Source organism: Liolophura sinensis, chromosome 9 (genome assembly GCF_032854445.1).
Source record: "Liolophura sinensis isolate JHLJ2023 chromosome 9, CUHK_Ljap_v2, whole genome shotgun sequence".
NCBI classification, from domain to species: domain Eukaryota; kingdom Metazoa; phylum Mollusca; class Polyplacophora; order Chitonida; family Chitonidae; genus Liolophura; species Liolophura sinensis.
In genome coordinates this window covers 24891428-24916754 of record NC_088303.1, presented here as the reverse complement: position 1 = coordinate 24916754, position 25327 = coordinate 24891428, and the positions used below count along the sequence as shown (strand labels likewise).

The 25327-nt window shown below is 37.2% G+C and overlaps 2 protein-coding genes across 3 annotated transcripts; one reads left to right on the top strand and one right to left on the bottom strand.

Moving 5' to 3' along the window:
* The first annotated feature begins 656 nt into the window (after window positions 1-656).
* Window positions 657-7549, top strand: LOC135474696 (trafficking protein particle complex subunit 4-like). Of its 2 annotated transcripts, XR_010444999.1 has the most exons (6): window positions 657-854; window positions 1951-2125; window positions 2911-3014; window positions 3907-4033; window positions 4530-5171; window positions 5669-7549. XR_010444999.1 is itself a non-coding variant. In XM_064754253.1 (5 exons), the coding sequence occupies exons 1-5, from the start codon at window positions 680-682 to the stop codon at window positions 4600-4602; spliced, it is 654 nt and encodes a 217-aa protein (XP_064610323.1). In that variant the 5' UTR covers window positions 657-679; the 3' UTR covers window positions 4603-7549. The 2 variants fall into 2 exon arrangements, 1 of the variants encoding a protein (XP_064610323.1); XM_064754253.1 differs by having other exon boundaries at window positions 4530-7549.
* A 2269-nt stretch (window positions 7550-9818) lies between these two features.
* On the bottom strand, window positions 9819-23861 carry LOC135475120 (multiple epidermal growth factor-like domains protein 10). The gene is given in 9 exon segments (XM_064754872.1): window positions 9819-13565; window positions 15859-15887; window positions 21198-21335; window positions 21720-21845; window positions 22701-22806; window positions 22808-22830; window positions 23099-23171; window positions 23173-23357; window positions 23714-23861. Coding segments are annotated over 9 exon segments (783 nt in total). The 5' UTR covers window positions 23736-23861; the 3' UTR covers window positions 9819-13484.
* Window positions 23862-25327: the final 1466 nt, after the last annotated feature.

Here is a 25327-nt window from a genome sequence, read left to right as displayed (position 1 = left end):
AGAATGAATGTTTTTGTAGAGAAAACAGCCATAATGAAAATGTCCGCATGATTAACAAATTAATCGACTAGTTGGAACTAGTGAATGTAAATAAGTAAAATGTACATGTAGGTCTATATACCTAAGAATATGATCGTGACTTTATGGTGAAAATTGTCAAACAGAGAAAATGTTTAGTGTGGATAAATATCTTAGTTGCTACCATAGGGCCTGTTTCACAAAAAGATTTAATTTTAGGCCTAAATTCCAATGCAAATTAGACTCATAAATATATGCACAATATTTTTGACGACTGTTTCTGTGCTGTGCGAAGTTTTCAGATAGTTTGTTTGTAAATAAAATTTGAGTTTTGGGCTCAAAACCAGAATGATCTTGTGAAACAGGCCTTTGCTCTTGAAGTGCTTTGGGGTTTCATGGACGAAAATTAGTAAAAAGAAGACTGGTGAAAAAATGTGAAAATGTATTAGAAAACGTGGAAAAAAATATCTGTGTGGAAAGACGTTTTACACGCCGATATCGCCATTAACGAGCAAGAAAACTACAAATGAAGATTTAACCTAAAATGTACGCCGTGGTGTTTCGTTCTTTATATCGCTTCAAATCCTGCAACCAAATTAAAGTTTTGTATTGACCTAAAAATCCACCCAGGCTAACAACAACAACACGTCAATCCTTGAAAATGACAATCTACAGTGTATACATTATCAACAAAGCTGGAGGCTTGATTTATCATTATGATAACAACAGTTCCAGACCCGAAGTGGAAAAGGTCTTTGGGTACCCATTGGAGTTAGTCCTCAAAATATTTGACGATAAAATCGTTGTTGCCTTTGGTGAAAGAGATGGTGTGAAAGGTAAATTATCATGTGGTGTCCAGTTATCGATAATATTCAGTTAATTTACTTTTTACACCAGTGAACCTAACTTCACTGTCAATTAGGCTGTTACTGAACATTGTAACCGATTTTGTTAAGCAGAGGTTGTTGTTTATATCACGTGGCAGAAAATACGACTTCTTTTTATGCAAGAATAAGCTTTTCACACTAAGCATCTGAGTTGGTAGTCCGAACTTTCCAACAAAAAACTGACAGTAGATATGCTATTTTTTTTTACCAGTTTATATGCGAAAACCTTCCATATTGCCTTTCTCACATGGGTTAAATTTGTTTGTTTTCACCTCCAGTGAAATTATGAATTGTCTTTCTTTCCTGTCTTCCTATTGCCTGATAAATCCAGTTTGAACAACATTTTTATGAACAAGTCTTCATCAGCTCTTCTGTGTTCCTGCTTTGTTGTGCAAGAACTGTTTACATCACATGCAGCATATAGTACACAGAAATTCTTAATCATTATATATCAACAACCAAAAAAAAAAAAAAAAAATTATCTATACCAAAAGTAACAAGGAAGATGATTGTCTTGATAAATTTCTTGAAGTCTACTTTACCTATCAGTGACAAGGATTATTAGGACAATGGACTATAGGACAATGCATGCAGTGTCAGACCTTAACAGCAATTGTAAGGTCTTCTACTTTATTTGTGTGTGTGTGTGTGTGTTTACTTTTCAGTGAATATGATCACAGCTTTTGTGACATCAGCATTAGTATACTTTTGATGGCTGAGATATGTTGTGACACAAAAGGGAAATTTTTTGTGTACATGATTGGATCATTCATTGCAACTAGTGATGCCGAATAATGATGATTATCCCTAAAAGAAAAGAAAAAGGTAGTCACCAAAAGAAAAGACAAATGCAAGTGTGCTTGCAGTCGTAGCATCAAAATTAAAATATTCTCTGTTTTTCATCTAAAATAAGTATTATATAGTTGCTGTTTCAGTTTTCTGCATGGTAAGGGTTCTATTATTTTGGTGGTTAGCCGTTTCTAATATAGCTGACATGTGTTAGAGGTTTTGCAAATTCTGATTAATATTTTGTTTTCTTTTCTAGTGGGCCATGCTGTTTTAGCTATTAATGGAGTGCCAGCAGAAGGAAGGATGTTGAAAGACGGCAGAGATATCCTTGAAATGCTGGCAATGGAAGAAAACTATCCAATCAACATCAAGTTTGGCCGCACCAAACTGACCACAAATGAAAGAATCATGCTAGCCAGTATGTTTCACTCGTGAGTAACCCAATTTTCTTTCATGTTACATAGAAAATACAGAAGTTTTCAAAATTTCACTTACTGGGATTTTGTGTTTCTACTAATGTTTCATAGGATAAACGTGTTCTTCTTTGGTCTTGCTGAAATCTGTCAGCACACATGTCATTTCACAGTGATAAATTTCACAGTTGTTGAAAACCGCATAAAGCGACCTTAGTCTCAATCTTAATTCATCTTTATTCACACCAAACATTCCTAACTAATCTATTTGTTTGATTGATGTTAATTAATTCAAATAATGTTTCACATATGGGTTGGCAGTCAGGTTTGTGGTTAGAGAAACTGGCAAATCTCTGTCTTACGAAGTACCTGACAAATTTCCTGCTTGAAAGCCTCAGCAAAAGCAACAAGAGTGATATTGAAGCAAAACACCTCATTGCTCAGGGTCTGCAGACAGTTCAGACCAAAACGGCCAGGGGACTGGAGGCCATAGATTTTGCTTGGAAATGCATTCTCAGCTATGTTAAACTATTTCTGTGCATATTATGAAATGTATGTCACTGTCATCTAACAAGGAGTTAGTCCTACAATGAATTGAAAAATACAAACATTTCATTTTTTAGAAAAGAAATCCTTTGGTGTTTGCAAATTTGTGCCCATTTAATTTTTTGGAAAGAGCCCATCTGACCAACACAATGAGACCCTGTATCCATCCCTGTTTGTGCTGTATTCATCTCTCACTGTAGCATTGTTTCTGGTGTGCTGACTCCACTGGAATCTGACACACTTTCTCATGTCTGCAGATTATTTGCCATTGGCTCACAACTGTCACCAGAACCGCGATCTTCAGGTATAGAACTGCTGGAAACAGACACCTTCAATCTTCACTGTTTTCAGACTCTCACAGGTGGGTGACTGAATGAATGAATGATTGTGTGACTGAAGCTTAATAATTGTTTGGCTATAAATGACGTGCACTCACATTCTGACAAGAGAATTCCATCATATCTCGTGGAGTGTGCCTTTCACTGTAAGCACTCAAGGATAAAATTCTTTTTGTTATGAAATCTAACCGAGTCATGAGTGCATGCAATATACATGTGTACAATTTAGAGCTTATATATATCTATGTAGATATATATAATATAATTAAAGACGTACAGGGGGCCTCCGTGGCTCAGTCGGTTAGCGCGCTAGCGCAGCGTAATGACCCAGGAGCCTCTCACCAATGCGGTCGCTGTGAGTTCAAGTCCAGCTCATGCTGGCTTCCTCTCCGGCCGTAAGTGGGAAGGTCTGCCAGCAACCTGCGGATGGTCGTGGGTTTCCCCCGGGCTCTGCCCGGTTTCCACCCACCATAATGCTGGCCGCCGTCGTATAAGTGAAATATTCTTGAGTACGGCGTAAAACACCAATCAAATAAATAAATAAATTGAAGACGTACAGCACAGAGAGTGACAGTGTGATATCTGGCAAATGGCCATAGGTAACCAATGAAATGTGGCTTCCTGTCAGTTTAACTCAGTTAGGGTTTTATTCTAACTGTTCATGTAAACCAGCGATTATGAAGAATATGTTAGTGCCGTATGATATAGACTCTTAGACAGATATGACATGTCTTATGTCTTGAAGTTACATTGCCTTTCATTCACAAACATTTATGTTTTTGTTGAGTATATCATACTTTTCTTGAGTGGAGAAAAGTGGGGATCAGATTCAAACCTGGAGTAACTTCTTCATCATAAATATATGACTAATGGCTTTTCTGTTTATGTCTCATTGCATGTCTGTTCTGTGGACAGGAATTAAGTTTATTGTGGTGGCAGATCCCAGACAAACAGCTGTGGATGCCCTGCTGAAGAAGATCTATGAAGTCTACTCAGACTTTGCTCTCAAAAATCCATTTTACTCCATGGATATGCCCATAAGGTAATGTATTCACTGAGGTTTATAAAGGAATTTGTGCCATTTGTTTAATTTATTGGTTTTATACGTTGTACTCAGCATTGTTTCCCTTACATATGCATGCATGCCAGGGGAGGAGGACTATGGGTTTGTGATGGTGAGCCAGGGGAGGAGGACTATGGGTTTGTGATGGTGAGCCAGGGGAGGAGGACTGTGGGTTTGTGAACACTGGGCAGAAGCCAAGGAAATTAACTCTACACCTCACATATAGGGGAAGTTGCTTTTATCAAATAGCCTCATTTTTGTGGATCATTTTTTTGCATATCTTGGCTGATGTGTACACATTGAATACTTAACATTGTATTTGTTAGTAATGAAGGAGTTAAGGCATCTACACATAACTTTTAAATGTTATATGTGAAGATGCCTTGACTTCTTAATTACGATCACTGAACCCTATTACGAATAAGAATGTAAAGCTGTATATACAGCTGTAATTGTATTTGTTGTTTACTTTCAGATGCGACCTGTTTGAGACCAATTTACAGGCTGCTCTTGAACAGATAGAAAGAGTCGGTATAAGTAATATCTGATTTGATTGGTGGAGGATGACGGTGAAACATCAGGCACAAGTAGCATCTGAGATTTGATTGGCCGAAGGATGAGTGAAAGATTGGACATCCAGTCAGTGAATTGTGATATTTGATTGGTTGAGAATGGTGAAAGGCTGCGCCATATTGATATGTGAGATTTGATTGGCCCAAGGAAATCTTAGAATGATTATTTAAGACTTGAATGAATGGATGAGGAGGTTCGCGAATTTAAATTTTTTGTGCAATATTATACTATATTTTGTTAAGAGTGGTGAGTATTATGGTACATGTTACAGTGATGAATGTCCATCTGGAATTCGATGGGTCATGAACAGTGTATGAATGACAGAAGATTTTGTATGTTGTTGGGTGGGCACAGGGTTCAGTATCATACTTATGTTAATTCTCAACACTGACTGGCTTCTTTCAGTTACAACTGTTACATCTATGACAGCCAGAGTCAGTCCTGAGAGGGTTGAAGGCTGTAAAACATCTGGCTAGGGTGCTGTCAGCAGTGAACAAGTGATTGTGGCTTAACAGCACTTCTGCAGTACTGCAGCCATGTTATGGTGAGAGCTGTCATTCATACGCGGTACCCAAAATACATACACGTGTGAAGTTAAATGAGTACTGTATATGTGTGGAGTGTCATGTGCTAATACCAATTCATGGATCAGATGCTATTAAAGGTGGTGAACATGATACTTCATAAACTTTTGTCTTCATCATATGGAACGCATTAGTCTTAACACGTTTGTCATTTTGCCCATTTGCCTAGCATTTGGTGTTGAATACACAGCGACAAATTACATCTTGCATATACATGTAATCCCCTGCCTATTGTTCATTTGTATATTGTATGCCTTCAAAGTGAAAATAATTATTATTAAGGAGGATGTATATAGTTTCTTCTTTTGTAAATAGATACAATACAATACCCCTCTTGGACTACTTGTTAGTGCCTTTTATATTTCATATCCTGTGCTGTTTATTAGTTGGTCTACATAAGGTTGTCCCGTGACCTTGTGAATATTCAAGGGCATCATTTTGTCTCTTTTCAAATTAGAGAGGGGGCCTGCGTGGGTAAGGTGGTTAGCATGCCAGCAGGGCGCGATGACTTAGGAGCCAATGCTGTGTGATTGCTGTGAGTTCAAGTTCAGCTAATATCAGCGTCCTCTCTGGTCGTACGTGGGAAGGCCTTCCAGCAAACTGTGATTGGTCGCAGGTTTCCTTTGGGCTCTGCCAGGTTCCCTTTAACCATAACGCTGTCTTCTAAGTGAAACATTCTTGAGTACGGCGTACCATAAAACACAAATCAAATAAATACATAAATAACAAATCATAGAGAGCGGGTGGGGGATGTTTTAGTTCCACTGAAATAATGGATTTGAATGGGACAGTAGTTCAGCTGCCTCAGCCCCACATCCACACCCTCCCCATAATAATGTTCAGTTGATATGCACTTGAAAGAAAGCTATCATTGATGTTGAAATTCATAAGGTTTCTCATATATAATTTCATTGCATAGGGAAGTCCTGTACCCTTGCCTAATTATTAGTACAAACACTGTAAATCTTCAACTTTTTCAATCTCTAAAACACTTTTTTCAGTGGAATTTATGCATACAATTATTCTGAAAATGAGGCTAAAAACCATTTGTTTGTGTCACTAAAGATGCAAGCTTCATACAACTGTGCAGATTATTTCTCTACATCCTCTAGTTCTCTCAGAATGTTTCAAAATATTGGTAGCAGAGATATGGGGTTGAAAAAGGTTGAAGAATGAGAGTACATGGGCGCTGTCGTGTAGTTGGACCCTGCGCTCTTCATATCATGGGACATGACCTTATTCACCGATCATTCTGCCATACAGCTTACAGCGCATGTGCCGCTTTCTGTAATCACTTTACTTCATTGCTACCACTACCAAATTTTATACAGAAATCTTGAACAATGTTGAGATTAACAGGGTCAGGTTGTGACACAGGAAGCGGTATTAGATAACATAAAAACTGTCTCCACTTTTGCTTCTTACAAAACTTGATAAACAGACATTTTCTTCCTGTAAAATCCTCACACGTTATTCCAACAGCGACCTGTTACCATTTTCCTTGTGTCCCAAAGCTCAAACTGGTTTAGTGGTAGCAGTGATATAAAATGAGCCACATTTTAGCTAATGCAGGACGTTGTGTAAGTTTTGTGTTTGTTGCCTTCTCGTTAGCTGACGGGCCACAGATACACACGTGTAGCCAAACAATATGGCAACCCCCAACAAACATCTTGCTTTTGCTCCTTTTCATATCTTTGGAGTCGTGTAGTTTTGCAACTTCTTGTTACAGTACATATGACATTCTGAGTTCTTCTTTTAATGACATGTATGTCTGTGATAAGAACTTAAAATCCAGGTTCATGGTAGAATTTACCTCTTTCCACAGTGCTCATGGACCATTTTTTGATAAGCCAGGTAAAAGGGAGATCAAATGAATGTCCTGATTTTGACTGGCAAAGGTGGATTATGAATGATGTCTAATTATGCGAGTGATATGGATATGTATGTATGATAAATATGACTGTCATTATTCAACCTTTGTTACCACATACATAATGTCTTCGTAAAAATATGTCCATTGAGTTACAAATGTCTCCAGTAAGTAAAATTAAAAGTCAAACATATAGTTTGGTTTGATGAGTTTTTTTTAATTACTCCTCCATATTTACAACAGAACAATATTGACCAATACAAGAACACCCAGAGACTACTTAACAACGCAGTCACAATTTGCACCAGGCGCCATCGACGTTAAGCATGCTTGGTGTAGCGTTCTATAAACTGCATTGATACAATAAGCCTCTGGACAACACAATTAAAACTTGGCACGTCACAATTAAACAAAGCAACCTGGTCTACAGGTCAAACTACAGGACCATTTATTACATGCATATATATATATATATATATATATATATATATATAAACGAACTGAGTGATCTAAGTGCACATCTGCTCAGCCGGTATTTGCTACAGTGTTAAACGTAGTGCTGCAGATTAGAAGAGCCGGCAACTACAAGGCACATGTACCACATGTACATATAGACTACTGTCTGCTGGGTGGCCGAGATGTACCCTACAGGCTGTTGGGTGGCCGAGATGTACCCTACAGGCTGTGGGGTGAAAATCCATCACTCCTTTGTCCTAAGTTGCAGAGGAATATCCTCACTAAGGTCTGGTGATAATCCAGTACTCCTTTATGTCATAAGCTTACAAATTAAATATTTCTCTTGAATGCTTTGTCACACAAGTACAATACACCATGGCTGTGTTACTTTCTGTAACAGTATGTACAAATTTAAAAACTGATGAACTGAAATTAATGCTGGCTGGACAACTGTAAACTGAAGTTGTTTAAAAGTTAAAATATCACAAGTGTAGCAGGTGACATTTACTAATATATGTTGATGGACATCCAAGCATCAACAAAGTGTTTAAATTCCAACTCAATTTGGTATACAGCAGAGAAATACGTTTCTCGTTTCAACATACTGACACACCAATAGGATAATGCATTGATACTGAGATGCTATTTTACACCCTTATACATCCGGGAATCATAACATTCTAGTACTGGTTCAAAAGTTACAAGTCTTCAGCTTGTTATAATTAAAGTTGAACTACATGTCTGCATAGCCACAAAAAAAAAAAAAAAAATAACAGAAGAGTAAAAATAAATATAAAAGCTACAAATGAATCACATTTGGACAAATACAAATATGGTAAATACATGTACAGATGTGCATGCATTGAAATTAGCTAACTAAATATTACACAAAATTATTTAATTTAAACAAAAATGAAAGTCAATGTTAACAAAGAGTGAAATGTTATGCTAAGTTCTCTCAGAGGTAGATATCAAAAAATTGCAATATTGCCAAATTCTCATGTAAAGGTCTCCTCCTGGCAGAGCTAATAGGTGGGTGTTTTTTTTGGGGGGGGGGGGAGGGTCTGTTTTTGAGTGGAAGTGTATTCCTGACAGCTTAGCTTACATCTGGATATGGAGTATTCTATCCGGGTCACTGGTATCACAAGAGTGCATGTTACTTGCATACATAATGCGAGTTTGCCATTGAAAAAAAGCACTCTTTATAAACTGGTGCGAGGAACATGCATGATCACATTAGTAAAGCAAAAATGATTTTTTTTTTTTTTTAAATGTATGGGTAACATAATATCTGATGCTACAATAATCAGCACATTATGCTAAATGTGTAGGTTGTATTGGAAATGGCTCAACAAATGCTTACTCCATTGTGTTCTCAAGTCTTTAAATTAATGCTGCTTTCATGCATTTGTCAAGAAAAAGATGTTTTATATGGTTTATGTTTAGCTGAAATTGTTTTTGTCCAAAATGATGAAATTCCAACGGTGCAGTTTCACTCTTGATATGGTGTAGTTAATATAATGCAGCGTCCAGTAGACTGGTACACAGTTGTACATAAGTAATAAGGAGCTATGCAGCATCCAGTAGACTGGTACACAGTTGTGCATAAGTAATGAGGAGCTATGCAGCATCCAGTAGACTGGTACACAATTGTGCATAAGTAATGAGGAGATATGCAGCATCCAGTAGACTGGTACACAGTTGTGCATAAGTAATGAGGAGCTATGCAGCGTCCAGTCGACTGGTACATAGCTGTACATAAGTAATGAGGAGCTATGCAGCATCCAGTAGACTGGTGCACAGTTGTACATAAGTAACAAGGAGCTATGCAGCATCCAGTAGGCTGGTACACAGTTGTGCATAAGTAATAAGGCGCTATGCAGCGTCCAGTAGACTGGTACATAGTTGTACATAAGTAATGAGGAGCTATGAAGCATCCAGTAGACTGGTGCACAGTTGTACATAAGTAATAAGGCGCTATGCAGCGTCCAGTAGACTGGTACATAGCTGTACATAAGTAATGAGGAGCTATGCAGCGCCCAGTAGACTGGTACATAGCCGTACATAAGTAATGAGGAGCTATGCAGCATCCAGTAGACTGGTACATAGCTGTACATAAGTAATGAGGAGCTATGCAGCATCCAGTAGACTGGTACATAGCTGTACATAAGTAATGAGGAGCTATGCAGCGTCCAGTAGACTGGTACATAGCTGTACATAAGTAATAAGGTGCTATGCAGCGTCCAGTAGACTGGTACATAGCTGTACATAAGTAATGAGGAGCTATGCAGCGTCCAGTAGACTGGTGCACAGTTGTACATAAGTAATAAGGAGCTATGCAACATCCAGTAGACTGGTGCACAGTTGTGCATAAGTAATAAGGCGCTATGCAGCGTCCAGTAGACTGGTACATAGCTGTACATAAGTAATAAGGCGCTATACAGCGTCCAGTAGACTGGTGCACAGTTGTACATAAGTAACAAGGAGCTGCCAGTGTGTATTCATGTCGCCTCATCCTTATATAATGATAACAACACAGAAATGTTGACCCAACATTCCATGCATTACAAGGCTTTGTTAACTATTAGTGTAGTCCACAGGCACCAAGCCCTTCATTGACAGATTACAATTATGTCTTGGTTGCCTAATTAAATTTCCACAACAGTAAATATCACAAAGTAAATACTGGACTGTATGGTGGTGCTGTTTAGATCATGTGAGGTAATGTGAACGTGAGAAACTGTCCTGCAGAAAAGTGTGAATGTGAGAAAAATGTCCTGCACAAACAAAAATAAAGGAGAAAAAAAATGGGGAATATCTCATTTATAGGCAATGTTATTGGCACACAAACCTGAGGGTAAAATAAATTCATAAACAATATTTTAGGAGCCAAGTTTATTTTCACAAGCTTAGAAAACAAAATTTTAGCAAATCAGAAAAATTGGCTCAACCTAAAATACTTATACACTGGCTTTTCATGAAAGCTCAAACCACAGGGTACTTTCCAAATAACTATATCAGTGGAATCAGACTTTCTGAGACGTAAACAAATTTCAGATGTATAAATGTTTACAAACTTCACCATCACCCTGTTTACAAACTTGATCATCACCTTGGAAACTTCCTACGTAAGAAAGCCTGATGTATACCTGAAGTTACAGATCTTCTGTCAAAAGGAACAATCAATTGCCTTAGTTTGTTTCAACTGACTTCAAATTTTGACTATTAATTTTACACAGACCCCATTAATGGAACACTGTCAAGAATCATCACACAGAACCATTTAAACTTGGCTGGGAAATGTATTTCTTTACATTATTATACTTGTAAATGTTTACGTAACAAAAATCAGTACAAAAAAAAAATGAAAAAAAGAAACATAAAAGTGACAGTAAAAAGCTCAATAATGCATTAAAAATTTCCTTCAAAAAGACTGTTACACAAACATCAAGAATTGAAAGTACATTACAAAATTATGAGTCAGAACTGCACATTAAGATATATATATATATATACGGACTGAGACATCGCAGAATGTGTAACACATTTCAACATATGGGTACATGTATATATATTAAAACAGAGCAATAACCAATAAACATTTAATACAGGATGTTATTACAATACCAACATATTTTAAATAAACAATTCAGTGGCAGTGTCATAATGAAGAGAACTGAAGTTGATATACTGGAAACCGAGACAGATGCTGACAGGTCACTTGTCTACACCAGACCTAAGTATCATCATGAGAACAGCGGACACACTGGAAAGCAAGACACGATACTGAGAAGTCACTTTGTAAACACTGATCAAATGTCTACGCCAGACCACAGTGTCATCATGAGAACACCTGACACACTGGAAAGCAAGACACGATACTGAGAAGTCACTTTGTAAACACTGATCAAATGTCTACGCCAGACCACAGTGTCATCATGAGAACACCTGACACACTGGAAAGCAAGACATGATACTGAGAAGTCACTTTATAAACACTGATCAAATGCCTACACCAGACCACAGTGTCATCATAAGAACAGCCGACACATTGGAAAGCAAGACACGATACTGAGAAGTCACTTTGTAAACACTGATCAAATGCCTACACCAAGCCACAGTGTCATCATGAGAACAGCTGACACACTGGAAAGCAAGACATGATACTGAGAAGTCACTCTGTTAACACTGACCAAAAGTCTACACCTGACTACAATGTCGTCATGAAAGTAGTTGACACACTGAAAAGCAAGACATGATACTGAGAAGCCACCTTGCAAACACTGACCAAATGTCTACACCTGACTCCTGAACAATCCCCTCACAGAAATCATCAGCAAGTTATCTTGTGTCCATCTTTCTGGTGACTTATGACAGCCTGCATTACAATATCACACAACAGCCAGAAAGCTGCACTCAACTGTACTGATGCACATGCACAGTACAGCGTATGTAGCGTCATGTAAAGAACATATTATCATTGCTTTTGTAGAACACACATACATGTATACCTCAGAAATTACAATTTCTGCAGCACAACTAATCTGTCCATTATGAACGCTTTTTTTCTTCTATACCTTAATGACCTTGACCACAGTGCGACCTTGACATTTTTACTGTTATCATAACGATACAAATTATGTAATCACTCCAAAATGTCACATAAAATTTGTTATTCTCTCTCGAAATCAAAACCTTCAAGTTAACTCTGAAGCCTCTTTTTTGCATAACTATATCAAGAATGGTCATAATTCTTCACCCCTGACAACTAGAGTTACACCCACTATCACGACTACAGACTGCTTAACTCTCACGTTGTGAGTAAACATGGAGATTGCTCACCAATATCAACAGATAGTGCGCTCACTATGTAAGTACAAAAAAACATGTGCATATCATCATGAACAATCAAAGTGGATTGTCAAGAAACACTGAAAATTGGCCAACTTTTCACAAAAATAAAAAAAAAAAGAGTGAACTATGCTTTGTAGAGGAAAACTGAAATATTACACAGAAACAATTAGTTACCAGCTAAAGAAGAGTTAACAGGTCACATTAATATGAAAATGTGTAAAGAGAAAAAGGTTCTCATTAGAGATGGGTTGAACTATAAAGGTCTACATTCTCATCGGCTGAATGATCTACACATTACCACTGGCTAAACTACTGATCAATCAAATAGATGCTTAACGGAGTAGAAAATCTGTAACATCTACATATCCAATCACTGGCCTTCTCATTTCACAGCTCATCTTATAGGATCCAATCAGAGAGAAAGATTTCATCTTCACATCATGTTGTCACATTTAGGCTCCGGGAATTCTGGCCATACTGTCCAGAAAACTTGAAATTAATACAGCCACTCTTTTCAAAACAATTGAAACTCAACATGTTATATATTCTTCACAGTCAGTTGATATCACAAAGTTTTCTTTTTGCAGATATCAAGCCCCTGGATTTTGTATCGTGCCATATATATTTGATATCAGAGTTTTTACAACGGATATCAATTGTATACATCTGATACCCTTTCCTTACATTCGATATCAAGTCTTTTTATTTAAAAGTGTCCTTTTACATGTAGCATACATCATGAAGTCCTTACAATCGATATCATTGCTTTGCACTTGAAGTCTAGTCTTTGATACCACTGATATCAAGTATGCACATCTGATATCTCGTCTTTTTCTTGTGAACATCAGCCACATTGTATAAGATCTGCAAGCATTTACACCCCAGCTGACTTTTATATGTCCTGCAGATGCAAAACCTTTATATTTAATGTCCACAGCCTTGCCGACTCTTCCACAGAATTATGGACTCTTCCTCAGAATTATGGACTCTTCCACATTTGGCAGTGACTCACAGCAGCTGAGACTGGCCAAGGAGATCAATGTTATGTAAAGTTTTGACAACAACACAGAGACGTTGACTATCTACGACAGCATCAATTGAGCAAATTCTCCTCCGCCTCCTCAGCTGTAATTCTCAGCCCATGGAACGTCTCCCCGTCTGGGACCAGGTCGGGCTGAAAACAGAAACAAACAACCGGTTAACAGTTTTACGAGATTCTGAATAACTAATACACATTAAACTTCACTTACAATTACAGCTTTGTCAAATCATTACTGTGTTGACATCAGACATTACACCTACCCAGTCACAGTATAGTGACACCCCAGACAAGACATCTGCCGCAGTAACAATATACTGACACCAGACAAGACACCCTACATGGTTACAACATACTGACCCCAGATATCACGCCCTGCCCTGTAACCATATCCTGAAACAAGCGTCCTGGTTATGACACTCTTTTCTGTTGCAACATCCTGACGAAATAGCCTGCCCTGTCCTGACATCAGACACAACACTTGCCCAATGACAGCATACTGAAACCCCCTTGACAGTCACAGCATAATGACATCATCACCATAAAGACATCATTATCATAAAGACATCATTTAAACACAAGTTTAAACACACTTTGAAACAAAGTTGAGTTCATACACACCAGATTCAAATTTCCAGACAATTCAAACTGAACATACTTTCTTGGCTGATTAACCAATTTCTGTTCTTAAAGCGGACCCACGAATTCCATCTTCAAATTTCAAATAACATAATAATTAATTTCAGTGACTGAAGCGATGATGGGATTATTGTTTAATGCCAACTCAAGAATTTTTGACACGTGTTGGCAGTCCTTTTCATGGACCGACGAAGCCAAAAAACCTGGTTTAAACCACTGACCTGTGACAAGAGACTGAAAAACTTTTCCATGTGTGCTGCACAGACAAGCACATCATATTGGTGGAAAACAAAGGGTCTTCCAAGAAAACTTCTTGAACAACATGTCACAAAAGTGTAGTTGACTGCTCATTATGACCAAGGTCCCACAAAACAACATGTCACAAAAGCATAATTGACTGCTCATTGTCACCAAGGTCCCACAAAACACCATGTCACAAAAGCATAGTTGACTGCTCATTGTCACCAAGGTCCCACAAAATACCATGTCACAAAAGCATAGTTGACTGCTCATTGTCACCAAGGTCCCAGAAAACAGCATGTCACAAAAGTGTAGTTGACTGTTCATTGTCACCAAGGTCCCACAAACTAGCAATTGGCTGGCAAATACATTATCCACTTGGCCACAACCCACTCCCTTATTTCACTGAGGTTTAAGGCAGCACTGATGAATAGTAAACTCCTAAAAATGCAGTCAATTATATAGGCCCGTATATAGTCTGGGGAATGTCAAGAGTTTCATGTCTGAGGACCAGAGTGAGCAAACAGCTGACAGAATGACTGCTTTTCCATGGCAGTGAACCCTACACATACATGTCTCTGATGACCCACAAGTCAAGCACAGCCATTATTCCTTGCTTATAATGCAAGGAATATAACTGTAAGTACATCTTAACTTTCCCTTTAATATTCAACCTAACGTCTAAACATGTACTCCAACCTATCTACATGTAAATAACAAACCAACCCATCTTCCACACCTACATAATTTTGTGCATTTATAAAAAAGGACCAATCAGTTTTCCACACCTGTCTAAATAACCAATCAACTTGTTTTTAACACCGATATAAATGGCTGACCAGACACTTTTGTACACTTATAAATATGTATGTCAACTAAATTTTAGCATTTTCCAAGTGACATGTTTTGCTTCACTCTGACCAATTCATCAGCCTTATAGGGCCACTTAACAAGGGTTTCTTTGTCATGTTTGATTAAGTTCTTAGGAAAAAAATTTAAATTGGTTTAGCCGATAATTTCAAACCATAAAGTTTAGCAGATTTGAGTTGCCAACAGAGATGACACAGAGTGTACATGTTATTTATTCACGGAAAGTATTTTGCCGGCTAGTGGCAAGCTGATGTTCAGTAAGGAACGAGCGGTTCAAATATTCTCATGCTGGTGGTTGAAGTCTTCAGAAAAGGCAGCCCGGAAATCACCACAATTGTAGACCAAGAACTTAGGCAGCATCAACTGGCATATACACATGTACATATAGTATCAGTACAGATGTGCTGAAGATGTGTGGAACCAAAACTTGGATTCCTTTAAGAAGTATGTTGTAAGTTTTCAATTTGAACACTATAATGATCTAAAATATTCTGTACTATCAAGTGATAGAAAGGAACAAGTTGTTCAATGTTCAAATTCTACCACAAATTCTATACAAACACCATCTGAATGCACTTTCATATATTGTATATAAATAAATATTTAATTATGTTCAAAATCCAATAAAAAAAATCCCATAAAAAGAATAGTTTTTACGATGACTGACTACAAAACTTACCACATGAGATTTGCTGTGTCTTTTAGAGACTTCAAAAGAGAAGACTTAATTTGAGAATATTGTAAAACAACAAAATAACATTAATGTAATTAAAATAAAATAAATGCACAAGCTTACAGATGATTTTACTTTTACATGTTGTAATGTAAAATAAGGCACAAATGTTTACTATAACATGAAGAAAAACAAAACAGATAATTTTATTCTTAGTAGCAAAATTAAATGTTCGCTATAATTTAAAAAAAAAATGTAATTGCAGATGATATTTCTCTAATGCAGCTCAATATCCCATCAACATACAAATATAACGGTGCAGGTATGTAGATTCTCAAAGTCCTTAACGACTGGGATTTATCAATCTCGGGATTAGTAAAACAAGCTTTCAGCTTAAAAGTTATAAGCATGTTGATCTGCACAAAGTCAAACACACTCTGTTAGCTTGGACTAGTACTGGATATAAACTTAAGTGTTTGTAGCAGACATGAGCTATAAGATAAAGTTATTCAATTTTAATTTGATGACTGATGACTTAATTTCTCATATTTTAAATGAGGATTAACACTTGCTCGGCAATTAGACTAGTCATGTATGGGCAGCACAAAAATGATTCTATGTGTAAATCGAAACTGATTCTTAAAAAGTTTGAAATCTTTCAATAAAGGACAAAGTTACACTCATGTGCATCTTGTTTTAAATATTACAAAGCACGTACAAGCATCAACTTGCACTTAATGTACAAACAGTATTAATGATTTGCACTCGCTAAGGTATCTTTCCTAAAAGCTTCTCTAATCTCTAGCAAGGCAGATATGATAGGAAAGCATTAAAAAGCCTTAACAACTTTCTCGCACGATACATTATGGCTAGAACTATTTGTCAGCAATCTGTGGGTACATCTTCCTAGTACTAACATGATAATTAAGTGTTTTCATGAGCAATCTTGTAGGTACATGTTGGTCTTAGTACTAGCATGACAAATAAGTGTTTTGCATTAGAAACCTGGTTGGTTAATCTTCCTAGTACTAGCAGGATAATTATAAAGTGTTTGCATGAGCAATCTCATAGGTAGATCTCCCAAGTACTTGCATGATGTTTAAGATTTTGAGCAGTCTGGTTTTACTGACATGAGTGAAGTAAATTTTTCATGAAACCATACAATACAATATTTGTAATGCAAGAAGAAAATCCTTGTTCATTTATTTTACACATGCATATAAATGGATAATGCAAATTCATTCATTAATTATAATACATTCCATAGAAAGAAAATAATTCACCATCGTAATGGTTCATTTCATTCCAATATTCCAGCAAGACATCATACTACATGCTTTAGGGCCAATGCTCAAACTTGGGTTACAAGATTAAATTCTGAAGTCTTGATATTCCAGCAAGACATCATACTACATGCTTTAGGGTCAATGCTCAAACCTTGGGTTACAAGATTAAATTCTGAAGTCTTAATATTCCAGCAAGACATCATACTACACGCTTTAGGGTCAATGTTCAAACCTTGGGTTACAAGATTAAATTCTGAAGTCTTGATATTCCAGCAAGACATCATACTACATGCTTTAGGGTCAATGCTCAAACCTTGGGTTACAAGATTAAATTCTGAAGTCTTAATATTCCAGCAAGACATCATACTACACGCTTTAGGGTCAATGCTCAAACCTTGGGTTACAAGATTAAATTCTGAAGTCTTGATATTCCAGCAAGACATCATACTACATGCTTTAGGGTCAATGCTCAAACCTTGGGTTACAAGATTAAATTCTGAAGTCTTAATATTCCAGCAAGACATCATACTACACGCTTTAGGGTCAATGTTCAAACCTTGGGTTACAAGATTAAATTCTGAAGTCTTGATATTCCAGCAAGACATCATACTACATGCTTTAGGGTCAATGCTCAAACCTTGGGTTACAAGATTAAATTCTGAAGTCTTAATATTCCAGCAAGACATCATACTACACGCTTTAGGGTCAATGCTCAAACCTTGGGTTACAAGATTAAATTCTGAAGTCTTAATATTCCAGCAAGACATCATACTACACGCTTTAGGGTCAATGCTCAAACCTTGGGTTACAAGATCAAATTCTGAAGTCTTAATATTCCAGCAAGACATCGTACTACATGCTTTAGGGTCAATGCTCAAACCTTGGGTTACAAGATTAAATTCTGAAGTCTTGATATTCCAGCAAGACATCATACTACATGCTTTAGGGTCAATGCTCAAACCTTGGGTTACAAGATTAAATTCTGAAGTCTTAATATTCCAGCAAGACATCATACTACACGCTTTAGGGTCAATGCTCAAACCTTGGGTTACAAGATCAAATTCTGAAGTCTTGATATTCCAGCAAGACATCATACTACATGCTTTAGGGTCAATGCTCAAACCTTGGGTTACAAGATTAAATTCTGAAGTCTTGATATTCCAGCAAGACATCATACTACATGCTTTAGGGTCAGTGCTCAAACTTTGGGTTACAAGGTCAAATCTGAAGTGTGCAGTTTGTGTCAGCCAAGGAAGTACAATGTACTGCATGGTATGTCTAGTACATGGATGTAGTTTCCTTGTATGGATCCTCCAGCCCTAAACCTGACAGCTGACTATTCACCGAACTAAACCCAAGTCCAGAGCACATCAACATCCAAACATATTTATTGAAAAACTGTATGAGATGTCCCAGTTGACGCTGATCTTATTGCTCAGCCATTTCTCGTGACATCCATGGATATCTGATTGGGGTGCATTTCAAATCTGCATTCAAACTTGTCACTAACTACTTTGATGGACTGCTTATCTTACTAAATTTTTGGAACACTAATAGCTCTATTAAGTCTATCTCCTCTTGCAGTTTCATGTTTTCAAGAAATTTGTCATGCAAATATACCTAGCAAAGACCGTTGATTTACTCTAAGCACTCCTGTTTCCTTTGCCCATAAAGCTGATCGCCAACAGATAAACAAAAAAATTCAATTAACACAAATCAATTGAAAATACATATATGAATAAATACAATATTCCCTACACTTTTAAATAGTAGGCCTACACAAACTTCTCTCCTGATAAGGGTAGAACATTTCCTAACTCAAGAGATTGCCGTATTAGTATTTACTTCGTGCCTGAATCAGCAAAAACGTTCCGCAAAGAGACAAATACTAATTGCTTCCAAGATGAGCGCTCCTAACTGCCACTTTAGGAAACAGCAGATAGGGAATCTCCTAAAAGTCATATATAGTAGTCCCTCCCTTTACTCACTTGAAGCTAAATTGATCTGAATAAACATCTATACCCACCTTCTCCCAGCACATCTGATCGGTATTGCATATATAAATATTGCATCTGACCTCTCTAGCTACAGAAGGTTCCCCTGAGAAGCTGGAGGAGGGCCTTTGTTCAGATCTAGTTTGTGACAACTCAGGACTGTGTGCAGCTAACAGATCTGACATTTGTGAGATTGACAGACAGGCTGTGTACAGATTACAAATGTATGCCTATATTAAGGTGCGTATCTCACCAACTACATACAAGTCAAAAAATGTTCTGTATTGTTGTTCAGATAATGTGCAGACAAACTGTAGCTGAAACTAAGCACGGACACTCGGGCAGCATATGTATGATGTGATTCTTGGGTATTCCGTTATTATCTTTTAAACCATGTCAATAAAGACAGCTACGCTATATAAAGTCTTACATGTATCCATCAGGCCATTTCTTCATTTCTAATATATGCATAAATAAACGAACAAACAAACAAGCATAAAACTTGATGTCACCACATCCAACATCAATCAAAGACAAAGTCATTCCTCTATTTGCAATACTTGAGACTTTTCCTTAGGAATTTGATAACCCCAAAATGCATGCCTCGTAAAAAAGCCTAAATGTCTCAATATAGAAAAAAAGTAGCCTTATGTTCCACACAAAACTTCTTAGCATATTATGAAATACAAAATTTGGAATTGCATTGTAATGACATTCATTATGATTTTTTTTTTAAATTACTAAAAGTGATAAGTGCACCTGTACAAAGTTTTTCCCAGTGTGGCTGAGATGCTTGTCATGAAAATTTCTCAAAGCCATGGCACTGTTAAACTGGTCTTTGCCAAATTATTTTCAATGAATTATACATTTTGTCTGAGAAGAAACGGAGAACCATAGGCTTCATAACTATATGCAGCTGTATTTACAATCAACGCTATGTCACAATAAGCAATCCTAATTTTAAAGTATCATGCTAACTTTAACAGATATATTTCCAATGACCTTAACACCTGCACTGTTAAGAGGATCAGGGCTGGTCTTGCAGGGAAGCAACAGTTTTTTTTTAACAGTTAAGCAATAGAATGAATGATCTGCACACCAAAGACAAGCCCAGGCATCCTGCATAATTGGAATACTGGTACTTTTTCAAATGGAAATTTCCACGTCTCGTGACAAGATCATAAATTACTAGGTAACTATTGGGCTCCTCTCTATACATTAAAAAAAGTATTAATTCTACCAAGCATTATAATCAAAAGCAGATTTCCTATATATATATGTTTCAAAACACATTCACTTCAAACACACCATGTTGCAAAATTTTCATTCCATCATACCACACAGTTATATTATTTCATATTTATGCAAGCACACAGCAGGCAGCATAATGCTGTATGTATATCTATAATGTACATATATATATATATATACATATATATATATATATATATATATATAAACCACTTGTCCCATGCTTATTAACTTGATTCTCATGAGAGGAAATACAAGTTTTAGGCAGCCATTTTGTTCTTGTACGAAAATCAAAATAGGATGAGGAATGCTACAGCCATATGTAGAGGTCAACTTTAAATTAACAATGCAAACAGATTGCAAATACAAAAAAAAAAACCCACAAAAAAATCTTTTTACGGTGATGACTTTTGTGAACAAATTTCAAACTGTATGCTTTCCCAATTCACAAATATGGGTAAGAAAGTTACAGGTTTAGTTGTTACTCTTCATGAAAATTACAGAAGTATATACATTGTATGTGAACTTCAACATGCATGTACATCAATGTCATGTTAAATGCCAAGTTTTACCTCAAACTTATGAAAATAACATAGATAGGGGCCAATTTTACCAGACAGCTGAACTGTTGTCATCCTAACCTGAACTTTACATGCACACATTGCTGGTGCATGTGGCCCGGCCAAAGTTAGCAGTGTGCCAGAGATGCTCTTAAGTAAACTATACATGCTTAATTTGTGGCGTCAAGAAGGACCCATCCAAAATGTACATCCACCAACAAAATGGCTGCCATAGTTAGCGTGCGTGGACTTACTGCTTTGCCTGTACTGGCAGTTGGGGCCGACCCAGCCCTCTAGACACTGACACGCTCCCGTCACTGGGTCACATGACGCACCGTTATGGCAGCTGCAGAAGTAGTCGCAGCCCGGCCCGTATCTCCCAGGTGAGCAAGCTGAAGAGAAGGAAGAGAGTACAGGTAAGCAGTGACACTAATATCTCCACTGTGAAAAGGGTAAATTAGACTTTCGCTTTCGCTTTTAGATTACCTTGAACTTTTACCTTTACTTATACATGTACATCATGATGCTGAATAAGTGTGTAGAACTAGAAAATAAGGTTTGCTTTTTTTCAAGTCTTACGCATGTACAATTCAATGCCATATACTCTTTATAATTCTACATCTCTTGATGAAAGTTCAAACTGGAAATCACTTACAGGGCATAACTAGGTAACGAAACACCAACTAAGGTTTTCCACCAGTTTTGTTGCACAGCACTACAATTGTTATACCAGGGCCAAAAGTCTCTCCTGAGGGTGATCTTAGCCCAGCTCTTACCTGTAGCACACCTGACCCCTCTGAAGCCCGGGGGGCACTGACACTCTCCTGTCAGGGAGTCACACGCAAACTGACCACACTCACATCGCTCCCGGCAGTTACGCCCAAAGGAACCCAATGGGCAAACTAAAATAAAAAAATGAACAACACTGAAACATTTTCTCCCCACATGTGTACATATAACGCTCGCAAACTGTAGTAGACTTTTCACAAGGGAAAGCTTACTGTTCAAAAGTTAACAAACAACACTACTGATTAAGTTCATTATGTTATATCTCACACGGTGTCTGACAAGAAAATAGGCTGTTACTATTAATGTTCTTTTCACCTTCGCCAGCCAAAGTCTGAACTAATTTTTGACACAAAGGATTGACATGTCTGATAAAGTTCTAGCCATATACAGTACTGGCACAGGGTCTCATTAGTTCCATTTTTCGTGAGACCTCATCATTTAGAATTCTGGCTAAATCTATGATTGTCAGTATTTTCAGTGCTTGGTACAATAATCTCTCATTTTTGTCATTTTCTCACACCTCTGTTAGAGTTACCTCTTACTTTGCCATTGTTTACTCTCAGTTATCTCTTTGTCACTGTTAATTTATTATCACCTTTGTTACTCTTACCTCTTCATTTCTCAATGTTTTCCTTTACTTTTGTTACGGTTACCGTTACGGTTACCTTTGATGATTGTCACTGTGTATTCTCTCCTTTGTTGCTGTTATGTCTTGTTTTCTCTAACCTTTGCTACACCCCTCTCCCTTCCCTTCCATTTTTTCTTCACAACTGTTAGTTATTTCTTACTTTCTCATAGTTTTCTCTCACTTTTGTTACGCTTATCTTTGACGTTTGTCCCTGCATATTCTCACCTTTGTTACAATTACTTCTTGCATTTTCTAACCTTTGTTATACTTCTCCCCTACTTTCCATTTTTTTCTCTCACTTTGCTACAGTTACTCTTACTTTCTTATAATTTTCTCTCACCTTTATTACAGTTATCTCCCATGAAACCATCTTTACATATACACTGGCCAGTAGAGGGATCGCACCTTGCACCATTAGTACAGTCACATTTCTGGTCACAGTACAATGCCATGTGTTCCTTCAGGGCAGCCTGAAAGCAAACAACAACACACATGTATTTGTTTACTTTCTTGTTTACTGGGTGTTTCATGCTACATTAAAAACTGTTCCATTCACACCCATTGCCACGATATAGCTGGAAAATTGTTGATGTGCTTTAAGCCATGATCATTCATTCATTCACACCAACAGATAAGAATAGGGGAATATTTTTGACAAACTGTATGATGTTGGTTTTCAATATCCAAGAATGAATGGATGCTTGGGGTTTAATGTCATTTCTGGGAGGTAACTCTTACTCAGTTCGCAGTACTGGCCGTAGAATCCTCTCTGACATGTACAACATCCACTAAGTGGGTCACAGGACGCTCCCATTCTGACAAGCACAGGTGTGACGGCAACCAGGTCCATATCTGCCAGCAGGGCATTTCTCACTGCACTCCTCTCCCATCCACCCTAAATCACAATGGCATGCTCCTGTGACCGGGTCACAGCGGCCATGTTCCCCACATCTGCACTCCCCTTTACAGTTATGACCAAATGACAGAGCAGAGCATCCTGCACAAGCACAGAATACAAAATGTCTTAATTAGTACATGTATTTTAGATTATTTCAAAATGTGTCTTAATGTGGGAGTTTCAATGGCTCTATATAGAATGGTCCATGTCACTGCTTGCCCCACCAAATCTTTGCGAGGGTTCTTATCATATAAATGTATGCATATTTTGTACTTTTTCCACTAAGCAAAATGGGCAGATAACCCACCTTTTTTACCTAAAGAATTTTAATTAAAACAAACATGCAAACTTTTACTTTACATAATTATTATTTGCTACAAATCAAGATGGATTTCTGATATTATTTTCACAAGATTCAAATCCTCCACACCAGTAACAAAGTAAGGGCAGCTCACCCACAGCACACTTCCTGCCCATAAAGCCTGGTGGACATTTACACTCGCCAGTGATAGGGTCACAGTTCCCTCCATTCAGACACTGGCAGACCCAGTACAGTTACTACCATAGCGACCAGATGGGCAGGACTGCCCACAGTTAGGGCCGATCCATCCTTCAGAACAGACACTGACCCCGGTGAGAATACTGCAGGCCCCACTGTTCTCACATCGACACTCCTGAGAACAATCCTCCCCAAAATGACCATCCTGGCATCCTGGAGGGTGAAAATATATATACTGTAATCCTCACCAGAAAAATATAAAAAAATTATCTAACGATATAAAAACAATGCCAATAAAACCTAAAAACACAGGTAATACAAGCAAATTACTTCTATATTTTGAGTAACATTCAATCTACTATAACTTTACAATTAAAGGCTATTTTCTAAAGACACACTTATGACATAAACAAATTGTAAGTATGTGTGAATATATCTCTTGCCTCCATTAAATTTTACCAAGAATGTTCACGAGCTGTAATAAGCTAAAGACATTAATTTGGGGCCTCAACAAGGTGCTCTTCACAAATCATAAACATTTGATTTCAATCGATTGTTGTGACATCGTAATATATGTCATGACCTTGGAAATAATATGTCCTGTCATTCAACAAATGCTTCTCAATTTACAGAAATGTAAATATGTGATAAACAAGAAACATTGTAGCAAGCCTCAGGCAGATGACATAAATATGACAGAAAGACAAAAATGGTACACTGTAGCAGCATATTTGCTCTAAGTCACAGCGAAGCAAACCTGGCTTTAAAGACTGCAAATATCAACAATGCAAGACACAACTAACATATAATAACTCTCCTCTCTTTCTTCCCAAAAGCTTCAACAATAACAATGCATTCCACATCAATTAACACCAGTCAACAGATACAAATTACATCAGCTTCCATTCTCACGGATGCATATTCCTTAAGTGTAAGCTTCTAATTTCTCAGGTTTAAACGTTTTTTATGACTTTGTAAGTGACTTTGTTCTTTAACAGTTTTCAGCCGAATCCCGTACACAAGACTGGGCAATGTTTCCCAAAAACTAGCACATCATTTTTTCCTCAACATTTTTTGAAGCGTTAATGTATAGTCCTGTTGTAGGCAACCCTGGAAATCATAGCAAGCTTAGACACGATGTATCAATTTTGACTTTAATTTTTTTTATCATTAAAGATGCACCAAACACAGATAGCCACTGCATACCCAAGGAGATTTTTCATTTTCAACACAGTTATCGCCCTTGATCCATTTCCACATTATCTCCCTGATCCACCAAACCTTTCTGAATTCAACCTGCAATTTAGTTTAGTACTCATTTTCATTACTCAGTTCATATTTCAGGCCAGATGTCCTTGAATAATGTTCTGTACTATAATAAATGTTTTACTTCACACAAATCTATTTAGTATACTACTGTAATAACCACTAGTCATGCATTCATGTGACAAATCAAAGTTAACATACACAGGGGTTCACATAATTTCAAACCAAAAATAGACAGTTCTAGAAACTTTTTTTAAAAAGTAAATGTCAAAATCCATCGAATTTGCCAGTAGAAAACAGTAAA

Excerpts from the sequence above, each read along its gene's own strand:
- LOC135474696 (XM_064754253.1), top strand. The coding sequence starts at position 680 with ATGACAATCTACAGTGTATACATTATCAACAAAGCTGGAGGCTTGATT. Across the intron at positions 2,126-2,910 it reads CTAGCCAGTATGTTTCACTC|ATTATTTGCCATTGGCTCAC; the intron begins GTGAGTAACCCA and ends TCATGTCTGCAG. Across the intron at positions 4,034-4,529 it reads TCCATGGATATGCCCATAAG|ATGCGACCTGTTTGAGACCA; the intron begins GTAATGTATTCA and ends GTTTACTTTCAG.